Below are 14,228 nucleotides of genomic sequence, written 5' to 3' on the forward strand. Positions count from 1 at the left end.
AAAAATCAAACACTGCCTCCGAGGCTTAAAACGATCTGAAAAGGAACTCTTGGGCATTTGAATACGTAATGGAAGCATGAATAAGAAATGTGCTGGCCAGTGTGCACAACACAGGCCCCCAGGAAGTGCGCCGGCCTTTAAAGCCAATTTGACATAACGGCCAAACAGTGAAATTACAACTTCTGTGTCCGTCACGTGATGCAATTTACATAAAAAAAATGTTTAGCATCACAACCCCTGCAAAATGACTCGTCTCGCCTGTCAGAATTTGATCCATTCGGTCCGATAACATTTGGAAAGTCTAGAAGAGATGCACAATTAAATCATTTAATCCCCATTCATGTTAGCGGAGCGTTAAACTGGATCGGCCGGTGAAGGTTTTTGGAGCGCCTGCTCTCTGAGCCCCATAATGTGGAAGCAGCGCTGATCATCCGGGTAATTTTATACGAGGAAGTTTAACTTTTTTGGTTTCATGCGCTACTGAGCAACTCTCATAGGCATGAACAGGGCTCCTGTATCCAGGTTTTATTATACCTACATCCGTGGCACCGAATCATAAGGCCCACATGGAGCTCATGTGCGCCTGCCTGGCTGCAGCTTCTAATCTAGATATCAGTATCTGAATCTTGAGCAGATGCAGCCAGTGTCCTCTGGGTGCTGCAAGCTGGGCCTCCAGAGCCAGGGAAGAGCCCAGTCGGCCTCTGGTCCAGGTCAGGGCCGACGCACTGCATCTGACCGAAATCTGACATCAGCGGGGGGAGTGTTACCCCTCATGGACCACCATTTGTGATGATTCTCCCTTAAGACCAAATTAAAAGCTCTGTTGACACAGCAGCTCTGAGCTAACACAACAAACTGAATATTATAATTCATGTTGATAATTGTCTATTTTGTCCTGCAAACATTGTCAGCTCCAATCTGTTTTTTAATCTAATGCTCTACTATGGTCGAGAGATGGGCCGCCCACGGGGATAAATAATATTATTTTGACAATTACCCTGGATAAATGAGATGAACGAGGCTTACTATGGGCCGCCATTGAATTGAAACAGTAATTGCTTTGGCCTTCAAAGGGGCTTGAAATAAGCGTGGTTGGGGCTGCCAGTTTCTTTTGAAACACACCAGCAGGAAAGAACACACACTTTTCTAAGTGTATTTTCTCCCTATCTTGTCTGTAAGCGTTGACGTCTAGACTAAAAAGGAAAATAGCCGCGCATTGATATTTCATTTTCAACCCTCTGTTGCATTTATCATACTCATCATCTGGGATTACCTGTCGCTCATCCCAGTGTTTCACTTACTGGATATACTGACCTGTATTGGGTTAAGTTGGGTTCTGATCTGTTTTTGATCCAGCTCAAGATTGGCAAAATACCCAGATTTGTTAAGCTAACCGATCTGGTATTGCAGCTTTTGTCTGTCCTTGTCTTTTTTTATTAGCAAAGAGTATGGACAAAAACATCCGGTTGCAGGCCTTTCTTTTTCAGACGGTGCTATTTCAATCAGGAGAGACTTTGTTGCAAATATGCAAAGGTTTATTTGTACATATGCATAATATGAAATGTACAGAGTCTTTGGAGATTAGTTAAATTATTTTAAAGGGCTATAGAAGCCAAGGCATATCCCTCCAATGGAATCTAGACACTGGTGGTGGTGAAGGAGCCCGAAGACTGGACCGAAGGAGCCGACGGCAGCCGTCAGCCGGAAGAGGACCCAGGGTGCCGCGGGTGATGAAGACTGGAGGTGGAAGAGGAGGAGGAGGGTTCCACGCTTTGCCTGAAATGATAACTGACAGCAGCAGAGAGAAGAACAGAATTAAAGCAGGGATTCCATGCTGTGATTGGCTCTGAAATTCATGGCCAATTCTGGTTGGTTTAACTGAAAAGTGAATGCCTCGAAACAGCTGATCAGTTTTAGGAAGAGAGAGAGAGAGGTGGATGAAGTTTAGAAGTCTTCCTGAAAGAATTTACGCTGAGCTTCATTAGCAGTTCATATCAGCTATACCAATCAACCAACCGATCATTTATTAATTATACAATTATACACAATTAATGGTCGGTGGGATTTGCTTAATAACAGCCACCAAAAGTTAATTCTGGGTCTAGGTCGCTTGCTAAAACACCAAAATGTTGTTTGGAAGACGGTGCTTTCTACAAGTCAGTGTCTGGACTCAAGGTACAATGAAACCCACAGAGAATTATCAGCGGACTCTGCAGCTCCAGCCAGCTCTACGAAGCGTTTAGGTTCAGTCAAACTGCTCTTATCAACCCCGGTTCCAGCAGCAGGCAGCTGTTTTCGGGGGAAAAAAGCTCCATTAGACTCACTGTAGTGTAGCTGCCCTGCACAAAATAGCAGAAAGTTGGCAGTTACGTAGCTGGGAACATTACTGAGCATTTATCAGCTGGAGAGACAGATTGTTATCGGAGGAGTTGGTGGAGACCCAAAACAGAGCTAGGAGAGTGAATACTGACTTTTTTAAGGTGGACATACACACGGCCTGCAAATGAATGTTAATGTTGGTTCGTATCTGCTGGATGTGTAAATAGCTATAACAGATTGCTAACATGCTGTGTTGTCAGCTTGTTCCGCTGTCCCAAAGTGGCCAAATAAATCAAATTGTGTTGCTTTGAATGTTGCTTTTAAACTCTCATGCACATCATATTGTTATTTTAGGCCAATCACCTCACTTGTTCTTAATAAGGGATGGCTGAGAATGAAAAATAAGGTGTGCAGGGTTTGAAGGCTCTTAAGCCAGCTTCAATGTGGTTGATACATTTAATCATTACATAAGATATTATTTTCAGGTTATAGAATAAGATTTGGAAGCTTAACTATGCTACCTCTCAAATCGGTGGGGTTTATGTACGGGCAGACCATGAAATGTTATTGCATATCTCAACTAAATCTTAGAGTTTTGCTATGTGTAACTTTATTCACTTACAAACGTTGAAAGCTGAACCTCAGTGGATTCTGTGAGGGAATTGAAAGGATTCAGATTTGATAAGCAGATCCAAAGGAATCAAATTCGATAAACTGCTATCCAAGTCCACCCCAAGGATTGGGATTCTTCAATATATTCCTCTTCTTTAACCAGATTGGAGGCTCAGTCGCATCAAACCGCTGCGTCGAAGAGCACCGGTGTCGGTTCCAAAAGGCCAAAAGCCCAACCTTGACAAAGGACAGGATGACTCATAACCTACTACCTGCCGCTGCTTTAATAACCCCTATGTGGGTGTAAATTTTGACTTATCGGTCTAATGTAAGAGATGAGAGGAGATGAGAATCCACTTTAAACAGATTTCCAATTAAAAAATCAAATTCGGCAACCGTTTTAGGTGAAAGGTTTTTGACTCCAATCTCAGAGCACAGATTAGCATAATTGCCCATAAAGGCTGATTTAACTTCCTTAAATCTTAATTTGGTAACATGCCCCTCTATCTCCGGGGGTAGAGGTGGCTGTTTTTTGGGGGGGGAAATGGAGCCAATCAGCGGACCCGGGGTGAGGGACCTCACATGGCGGAGGGGGAGCAGAGGTCTCTCATATCACAAGGAGATGTCATCCGCTTGGAAAAATTCAATTATTTCCTCCAAATAGCAAAGGTCTGGGTGACTTTGCCACACACAGCTGTGGTGCAGCTTTCAGACAAGGTTGAAGCAGACTGACTCATAATTACCTTGCACTGTCGTGGTTTTTTTCTTTTTTTTTTCTTCCTGCTAATCATTGTGTCTTCATGGTACCGAGACAATTGAATAAACTCAGCCTTTTTCTTTTACCCACAGGAGACCAGAATAAACTGCATCCGGATCGCTCGCAAAGGTAACGCTTAATTTCTTTTTTTCAAGGTGCTTCATGAACGTGTTCACATCAACAAATCATTACCCCATGAATTATGATTCATATGAAGAGTATATCTTAAACATGTCAATCATGAAGGCTGTCTGCTGGCCACTTGTGCGCCTTCTCCATCGTAAGCTACTACCAGGGATGTTAATGATGAACCGTTTCTCCGTTGACTGAGTAATACCATCAGTTAAACGGTTAAAAACAATATTAATAAAAACAAACATGTCCGTGCTTTCTGGACGGGTAAACTGGGACTCCGTTGCCTGGAAGCCTTTTATTTAAACTACTTCCTCTGAGGAGGGGGGGAGGGGGGGAGATGAGTGTGAGCTCTTCAGGTATCATCTTAACTCAGTTATGTGTTCTATGTTTTGCAGAGCTACTTTGTGGTTGCAATCCATCCTGCTGTTTTTGCAGTGACACTGATTGTAAGATTGTAATGGATCCTTACGATTATGATAGCTAGTTAAAATAATGAGGTGACATTGGGGGCCTGTTTAACGTCAGTCTGCTCATGTGGTTGCCCCATGGACTCCTTTGTTAAACTGTGTCGCATCCCCACGTCTCAGCAATTAAGCTGCTGAAGAACATGTTATCATTATTGTAACGAGGGGAATGAAAATAAGAAGCAGGTTACATAACGTTATATTCTGAAAATGTTACCACATTAGCAGCAGCACCGGGGCGAGACAGATTGGCTGTGTCTCAAACCGCCTACTTGAACACTTCAAACACTTAGTTTTCAGTATACAGTGTAGGTAACGCAAAAAGTCAGTGCACTGAAAGTACCCCGATGACCCCCAAAAAACGGTCAGAAAGTTCAGTGTGGACTGATGGACCCTAAACGGGCGCCATCTTGACTACAAAGCGGAAGGGAGCCCTTGACCGGCAGCTGATTGGACGAACGCGTCACGTGGGTCTGGCTGCTCGAGAATTTCAAACCGACCAATAATGGCGGCTCGTTCGGAATACAATCTCGTTTTTTTTTACGAAAATAGTTCACCGAAACGTATTTCTGAACACATTTTAAGCGAGAAATAGGCCGTACGGTTGCTGAATCTGTCTGTTTTTTTTTGATCGACGAAGGTCAGCTTAAAAGCTTTTCATCAGATTTTGAGAGGCGGCGTGCTGATCCAGCCGCTCTTCCTTTGCATACAGGAAAGCCTGTAATTTTGGCGGGCTGGATAATCCCGTTCACATGTGTTGCGTTTGTCACGCTCATCCCGCTCGTGTTTTAACATAAGTGTTCTTTTTGGGACAATACTAACCATCCTAAGTGGGCACTACAGCGGTAAGTGGTCAGGGCACATTAGCAGTGTACTGACGGAAGTATGCGGAATGAGACACAGCCGTTGTCTTTTTCCTGGCTAACATAATGTTAAATAAGTTAATTTTGTGATCATGGGCGGATAAGGGAATGTTCTGTTCCAGGACTGTCTCCTTTTGGAGGTATGTGGGCCTGCCACACTTTTGCATATTTCCCAGAGAGAGAGAGCTAGGCTGAACTAGGCTTCAGCATCTGTGTTTTAGGCGCCTGCAATATCTTTGTTTACCTTAAAGGTTCAGCTAAACCTAACGCCTCCATCATGAGTTGAAATACTCCTTCAGGAAGACAGGAACTTCAGAGAGGGGGGCAGTGGTGGCCTAAAGGTTAGAGAAGTGAGCTTGTGACCGGGAGGTCGTCGGTTCAATCCCCAGACCGACAGGATAAAATCTGGGTGGGGAAAGTGAAAGAACAGCGCTTTACAACAACCTCCCTCATTACCACCACTGAGGTGCCCTTGAGCAAGGCCCTTAACCTCCAACCGCTCCAGTGGAGCTGCTCAGTGGCCAGCAGATCAGACTGTGGTTGTACCGGGCAGCTTCCAGGTATGAATGTGGAACTGTCTGAATGTGACAGGTCGTCGTTGCAAATGAGAAGTTGTTCTCAATCGACTTACCTGGATAAATAAAGGTTGAATAACACTGCACAATAACACATCATGGTTATACTGTACTTCCTGCCTAATTGTCTCCTCAACTGAGTGTTCATGAAATGCTCTTGTGTAATTGATCACGGTCTCACGTATGTAAAATGAATTTTGGTTTTTTTCCGTCTTTTTCCTGGCAGATTTAGTAATAATTACAAATTAATAATAATAACTACTGCGGGATATTTTTGCAGTTCCTGTGGTTTATATGATGTGGTCCAGGGTGCATGTCAGAGACTTGTACGGTTCTCCTGGCTCAGGCTGCTGCTTAGGGGATTTGACAGGGACTTAGTGTTGTTTTGGGGTGCTGCCGGGAGGAAGCCCTCGTGCCAATCTCCCCTCGACAGAGACACAGGAGGAAAGGTGAAAGCAAACATGCATCCACGTTCTCTCTCTCTCTCTCTCTCTCTCTGTTCCTCTTGAATCACTGACACTGACATTCTGGCAAACCCCTCTCGGGCTCAGATTGCTTTGAAATCCAGAATGCAGTAATGCATCCGTTTTTTTTTTTCAGTGTTCTCCCTGAGAGAGGAAGCGACCAGGAGTGTTTGCTTGAGAGACAGACACAGATGGAAGGCTTTCTGTTCAAACAATAGGGGAGAGGGAGCAAGACCCCCCCCCCCTACTGAATTATGTCTGAAGTTTGTAGTGCTCTTGGAAAAGGTGGCAGTTAAATTGGATTCCTCTCGCTGAACTCGGTCTTATCTGAAGTGCGATGACATCAAAGCATCCTGCCTCACTATTGTCTACCGGCGTGTTGCGTGTAAGTGGAGGAGATGGGTTGCAGGTGTATTTATAGAGGCGTTTCTTACTGTAGCATATACAACTGTGGCAGGCAGACCCAGAACACACGCTGATGTTACTCCAGTTCCCTCAGAGGTGCCACCAAGGTCTTGTTAAGACCGCTCCTGGCTGCTTTTCATTTCCTCTCAGCAGCTTCCCACACACACACAGACGCTGCCAGCTGTGTTCACCGGAGCACCTGGCAAAGCCACCGCAGTGGTGGGCGAGTGCTCTTTTTCTCCACGGCCACCCGGACGCTTTGCTTCGTTTTTTTGTCCTCGGCTGAAATGTGGGTAACATTAGCTGACACTAGAAAACAATGAGAACATGTTCATTACAAATCAAATCGCCTCGAAAGGTTCGCCATTCTGCGACGAAAGGATGCTTTTATTCATGTCAGCTCTGGCGGTAGGAAAGCAGCAAATTTACATTTAGCCTTTGGAGAATTTGAAAATTTAGCTTAAAATCAGTTTGACAGCTGAATGAATTGAGCCCGACGTCTTATTTGAAACCGGCTTATATTAGATAGTGGGTTTTCAAATAGAAAAATGTGACAAAATATACTTATTTTGTCACATTTTTCTATTATGCAATGGATCCCTACAGCGGTCAACCTTTTTGCTAAAGGGTAAGCTCTTTTTAGTTTAACATGAAACTGAAAATTCGCTATCGCCAAACCAACCAGACTCCATTTAAATATTTGTCATCGTAAATCACACTTCATTCAAAGCCGACAGAAACTAAATAAAACTATCAACAGCCGTCTTGGTTCGTCTTTCCACAGTTCCGACAATCACCACTCTGGTTTGGTTGAGATAAACCCTCAATTCATCATCCATTTACATGTGAAAATACTCTTAGCTCTGTACACGCAAAAAGTATTGTTTATTTAAATGGAGTCTGGTGAGTTTGGCGATTTCGGGTCTGCTTCCAGTTAAACAAAAAGGATCTTTCTCTTTAACAAAAAGGTCTATCTCTGTAGGGATCCTTTCCATAATGTTGTCAGACACTTAGAATAATAATCTGAGTCTGTCAGTGGCAAAAACAGCACTTTTAGTGGACGAACATTGACGATGCACATTTGCCCTGTAGGATTACGTTGCAGCCCTGTTTGCGGCTGCCGGTTACAGCGTTATGGCTCAATACTAGACCATTTTCAAAGATTTTTCTTCACATTAGTCACTTAAACACCATCAAATGGGAAAAGAGGGTCCATGTTAGCCTGACAAGCCAGACCCACATCAAGATGTTGGGTCTGGCCAGAGTCGCGGCCAAAGCCGATTCCAAAGACCGCTGTTCGCCAGCAGCAGCGGCATCATCTTTGTTTTTAAGTAGCAGGGAATTCACACGGAACCGTCGCAACTCTGCCGTCCTTATGTTAAGCCCGCCCACCGACTCTATACACAATGTGATTGGCCTGACCATAATTTGGTTTTTCCAGCTCGAAGCCAACGGAGAGTTGCTACACTGACCCTGGCTGCAAATTACATTTCCTGCCGCTAGGGTGCGTCTAGATTTCTAGGCTAGGTCCATGTTAGAAAATGCCGAAATTACCCTTTAAAATCATTCCTGGCTGCTTTTTATTGTCTGAAGAGGTCAAAACTCAGACAACATTTGCAGTATGAAGAACAACTTTATAGTCATACCAGGGCATTTCTGCTCATGGCCTCCATTACAGAGAGCATTCCTTTGTAATGTGCTGGGTAATATGTTCCCTGTGAATTTCCTTGCAGGACCACTGCACCATCTTTTGTTGTTGCGTGCAATGGAATTTGTCGTGATGGTGAAGTGATTGCCATTTTCTAAACATGGCTCTAAAAAGCCGAATGACTCACCCAGCATGATTTGTGTGATTATGGCAGCTCTGTCAGGCTCTATTGTCTGCCCCGAGCTATAGTCCCCACCAATCCACAGCTTATCAAGCCAAACTCCGCATCCTGCTTCACTGCAAAAGGCTTTTCTTTTCTCTCTTCACGAAAATGACAGACAAAAGCCAATACCTCCCCTGCGAAGCAGCATTGTTTAAATACAGAGCGGGCTGTCCAATTCAGTTGTGCTGTCAGTCTCTCCACGACATGCCTGGGACTCTTACATGCTTCCATCTCTCTGATTCCTCACCTTATTTGTTTTCTCATCAGTGAGAGCACACTGCCAGTAGTGTATTTATACCCCTTCGATTCATTCGTACTTAATAGCAATTTCTCACCTTTGGATGGAACACAGTGGGGAGTCCAGATGAGTCATAGAGAGGGAGATTTCATGCTCTTGGCTAGCTGCGATGGGAATGCACTGAGACTGTGACATATGGGTAGGAGGGAAATAGCTACCTGAATGAGAGCATGCATCACTGCAGTAAGATAGCCAGAGTGTCGTCTCATCCGAGCCACACATGTTCAGCTCCCCTGCTCACATCAGTGTACTGAAATAGTGTTTGAGCCCTCTCTGATGCCGTCTAATAATAAGCACTAGTCGGCCGATTATTGTCGTCTCTGTGAAAGCTGCGGCTGGATCTGTGGACACCTCTAAGACGCTTCACTCCCTCCCCCGGCGGGTTTGGAATCAGCCTGGTGGATTTCAATATTTTATTTAACCTTTATTTAACCTGGAAAAGAAAAAAAATCATTGAGATTAAAGATCGCTTTTTCAAGAGTGTCCTGGCCAAGACAGGCAGCTGAACAGTCATACACAAAGTGCGCAAAAACATTAAAAACATAACACGACGACCGAAGCAGCAAACATTTCCCAAAGCCAACCACAATCATACATTCACCAGGCAAAACTTCTATAGCCAGATGTGTATGACTCCAAGTCATTAAGCATCCTCTAAGTGACCAATGACACCAGCTCTTTTTTATTTATTTTTTTTTTTTATTTAACCTTTACTTATACAGCTAATCTCATTGAGACACAAGGGGCCCTATCTTTCATCCAGCGCAGCACGGCACAAATCCCGACGCAAGTGTCTTTGCTATTTTAAGACCGACCAGCGAGCACGTGGTTTAAATAGCAAATGCACCTGCACCCATCTTTGCGTCCATGGGCGTGCGGGTCTTACAGGGAGGTGTGTTTAAGTGCATTCTGGGCATATTGCTATCTTGAGGCAGCGGGAAGTGATCGCGCCATTGACCAACAAAAACCTGGTCTAAAGTCAATAACCGCGTTATTGACTTTAGTTCACTGTTACTTTAACAGCGAATTAGTGAAATGCACCTAGGCTTATGCACAGCGCGCGCACACTATGCTTGTTAGACACAAACAGGGATGCGCGGCAACACACAAACATGCAAAAGATTACAAATAAAAATATTACGGTGCAAATCCGCCATCATAAAAGCAAGGGAATGGGAGATCACACTCTGTGTTACGCCCAAAACACACCTATGAATTAATGAAGACACTAAGTACAACCCTTTTGAACCATGCGAGTGCAAGCTCAAAGGGACAGTTTACCTAAATTGCATTCCAAATTTGGCTCACTTTTGTCATGACCTGGCTCAAAGGTATGACAAAATGTGGAGAACACACGTTTGCTCATTAAATCGAATGTATTGAAATACACAAAGGTAAACGTGCTATCAGTTTATCAGTAATGTGTGTGGTGTAAGGATGTGTGTAAGTGTAGCAATGTTAGAACGCAAAAGTAACTCAGTCCAAAGTCTGAACAAACCAAGCAACCTTGAGGAGGGAGAGAGGAAGAGTGACGGACCCGGGCACTCCTATTTATGGGCATGTGAGCAATCCGTTCATCCAGGTGTCAATCATAATCAGTCCTTATTAGCCAATCCCCAGATCCCAGCAACCAAAGGGACTTAACCGCTCTTGAGGCCTAGGAGCCGTCACACTTTCTTTAGCATCATCTAGCTATACAGATGCTACTAACTCAACATTTTAGTGCACTGCTGTACCATCATAATAAAGATTATTACAGTCAAATATTATCTTTATTAATATATGCATATATAAAAATATAAATGTTTTGTACAGTCTGTGGAGGGAGGCACACTGTGTAGCTCAAAGGGCCTGGCCCCCCCAGGGGCCTCATTACAGAAATGTGTCCTAACTGCTTGTTCTATCTTAACTTAAGTTTCAAAGATAGGACAAATATATCTTCCTTTTTATAGAAGCAGTTCCTAAACTCATGGCAGTGTCCTATCTTATCTCAGACCTCCCATGTTATCTTACTGATAAGTGCCCATATTATGCTCATTTTCAGGTTCATAATTGTATTTAGAGGTTATATCAGAATAGGTTTACATGGTTTCATTTTCAATAAACAGACAGTACCTAGGTAAGGACTACTAGTCAGTCAGAAGCAGAGTATGAGGGTGTGCCTTGACAGTAGCTAGGTAAGGACTACTAGCCAGTCAGAAGCAGAGTATGAGGGTGTGCCTTGACAGTAGCTAGGTAAGGACTACTAGCCAGTCAGAAGCAGAGTATGAGGGTGTGCCTTGACAGTAGCTAGGTAAGGACTACTAGCCAGTCAGAAGCAGAGTATGAGGGTGTGCCTTGACAGTAGCTAGGTAAGGACTACTAGCCAGTCAGAAGCAGAGTATGAGGGTGTGCCTTGACAGTAGCTAGGTAAGGACTACTAGCCAGTCAGAAGCAGAGTATGAGGGTGTGCCCTGACAGTACCTAGGTAAGGACTACTAGCCAGTCAGAAGCAGAGTATGAGGGCGTGCCACGCTAGCAGCTAGGCGAGCATTATAACGTGTGTTCCAAAGTGACCCACGTTTATCTCTGAAGTAAAGGCTGGACTACAACAGAGCTGTTTGGAGCAGTTGGTGAACAGTGTTTCTGTTGGAGATGGTAAATCCCTTTGGGGGGGACTTTGGGCTTTTTCACTTTGTAAACCTATAACATGCACAAAAAAGATATATAACACAATAAAGGAAAGGGGAAATGCCAACAACCATAATATGAGCACTTTAACTCAAGAAATCCTAACTTTAAATGTAAATTAGATTCTTCAATCGGCACTCGTCCTTGTCGACGACGTCCGTCGGAGGCAGAGAAAGTTTTTTGTCTTGGAAAATTGTCTTGGGAGTCTATATATCCCCAATAATACACGGTGCGGGAAATGTAAAGCATCATCATATGGTTTGAGTAGCCTTTTACATCGTTATATATATCGGTTTTCAGGTTGTTCTCTGTCTTCCTTGGCATTGCCATACAGACCTAACCACAGTTTTGGCAGTTATTTTGAATTTAGGACAGGGTTGTATAAGTCTAACTTGTTAAATTCCTACCCTAAGATGAGATGGGATTTTTTTTCCAAATGCGTGTTTCTGTAATGTGATCCTAAACTGAAGATAGGCTTTCAGACTTAGGAAGTAGGCTTTAAGATATCCATCTCTCAGATTTCCATCTCCACCCCAACACGCGATGGAAAAGAATGAAATTACTATTAGAAAGTAGGGTAACACTTTACTTGAAGGTATCTTTATAAGAGCGACATGAACACATGAACCCTAACTCTAACCCTAACCATAACTTGTCATGACAAAAACCGAATGACACTTATGATACTTAGCGTTATGTCATAAACGTTTATGAATTGTTCATAATGTTTATGACACATTCATGACAGTGTCATGTCACTCTTATGTAGATACCTTCAAGTAAAGTGTAACCGAAAGTAGTTCCAATGAAAACTCTTCACAGTGAGGTTAGGAAATGATCCAGGTTAAACAGGACGCTGGCAGATGTTTTTAAATCATCATAATCCCAATACCAACATCAATGCAAAAGTTCCAACGTAAACATCCCAAAACCTAGCAAAATAATTTGCATTGCTAGATAGAGACCTCCATAGGACTTACTGTTTAGGCTGTCTATGGTAAAACAGCAGCACACTTTTCTTGTTTTTGTGAAGAAAGCAGACCTACAGGCTCGAGACCAGCAGAAGCCGCCAGTCCTCTTCGCGACGGTTTTGTTTGTTCGATCGTCATTGTGCTAAAATGATTTATTGACATCGAACCGCTGCATGTAGCATCTTGTTTTTGCGATTAGAACTGTATAACCGTTTACCACTGGCTGTATTTGTGAGCTGCAGACGAGTCTTCCTCACTATCACCTCTCTGTCCCACTGTGCAGCTGCCTGCAAGGACTCCAAGCGAGCTCTGGAGGTGTCCCAGCATGCCGAGGACATGGGTCTGATCCTCGGGGCCTGCGCCGGCGGCCTGGTGGTCCTCATTCTGCTTCTCGGGGCCATCGTCATCATCGTCAAGAAGGGGTGAGTGGCTGCGGAAACGTTTTGCGTGTCAGCTGGCCAGTTGACGCGAGATGGGCGTTTCAGACGTTTGCGGTCTGAAGTCGTATTGTTCCTGCGTAGCCTATCCAAAGGAGTCCATTTGTCTTTATCCCACTTGGCAGCTGGGGTCTATTGAAGAACGCATTTTGGCAATGTGAGTGAATTACAACCAGAGTTAGTGGAATGGTAGAGCATTAAATTCTAAACTCTGCCACCGCTGCTTCAGCCAAGCTTTTGTGTTTCATCTCATCTTTTAATTTCAAGGTCTGCGCGTTGGCTGAGCACATTCAAAAACACAGCCCGCTCACCCCGGAATCGCTGGCTGCTTTCCACCTGCAAATTACCTCCGTCGTCGATCGCACCTGCAGTGTATTCTTCTTCCTTCGCTCGCCGGGCGATGGTGGAACACTCATCTGAGTGTGAAATATTTCATCAAGGGGCATGTTATTCCATTGCCCACTCAATTACATGAGGCGAGCAGCTGCGAGGTGCCAGTGGATGGGCTAGTAATTGGTTAGGAAGGTTGTTTTTCTTTTTCTTTTTCTTTTTTTTTCTTTTTTTTGGAAAGGGGAACTTCTCCGCCCTGAGGAATTTCTCTCAGCGAGTATAGGGAGAGTGAATGGGATGTCTGGACGAAGGCAGTGACTGATAAGATTCAGTGGGCCAATCTCTCAGGCACAATAGGAACTAGACAGCCACATGGAGGAAACAGGAGCAGGCGTGTTCATATTTAGCCACCAGATATTGTCACTCATATACAGTTAGAATGTATATGTAAATATGTTTTTGGTCCTGTAAGCATTTGGAAAACTGGAGATCCCCTGCAGCATAATTCAGCAGGGTGCTGCTCAAATGCAGTTAATGGGAAATAAGAAATAAGAAAGGCCGTGCTAAACCGCAAAACTCAGCTCTGGAACAACTATAAACTTCGTCACTTTCTGCAAGTAGTTGCAGAAAGTGACATTTTTTTTGCTTCATCAGGCTCAAGCAAGGCTGGACACATACATATCCACCCCTCTATACTATACTATACCTCCAGGATCTGTGCTAAGCTAGGCTAGATGGAGCCAGTTACCTACAGGATCTGTGCTAACCTAGGCTAGATGGAGCCGGTTACCTCCAGGATCTGTGCTAAGCTAGGCTAGATGGAGCCAGTTACCTACAGGATCTGTGCTAAGCTAGGCTAGATGGAGCCAGTTACCTACAGGACCTGTGCTAAGCTAGGCTAGATGGAGCCGGTTACCTCCAGGATCTGTGCTAAGCTAGGCTAGCGGTGGGTGCGTCAGACAGAGTTACGAGTTAGAGATGAGAAGGGTATGTATGGACTTATCTAACTCTGGGGGATACCGTGAATAAGACAAAGTCCCAATAAGTCGGCGTGTTC

At 44.1% G+C, this 14,228-nt stretch overlaps 1 protein-coding gene across 9 annotated transcripts in view; it reads left to right on the forward strand.

The window, feature by feature from the left end:
- The window catches only part of LOC120571198 (receptor-type tyrosine-protein phosphatase U-like), a 243,153-nt gene that overhangs the window by 166,655 nt on the left and 62,270 nt on the right, over window positions 1–14,228 (forward strand). For all 9 annotated transcript variants that reach the window (XM_039819974.1, XM_039819976.1, XM_039819981.1 and 6 more), the window contains exons 13-14: window positions 3,781–3,817; window positions 12,688–12,826. In XM_039819974.1, the coding sequence (XP_039675908.1) occupies window positions 3,781–3,817; window positions 12,688–12,826 (176 nt within the window). The remainder of the gene's footprint in view (window positions 1–3,780; window positions 3,818–12,687; window positions 12,827–14,228) is intronic.

The sequence above is a fragment of the Perca fluviatilis genome, chromosome 13 (assembly GCF_010015445.1).
Source record: "Perca fluviatilis chromosome 13, GENO_Pfluv_1.0, whole genome shotgun sequence".
NCBI classification, from domain to species: Eukaryota; Metazoa; Chordata; class Actinopteri; order Perciformes; family Percidae; genus Perca; species Perca fluviatilis.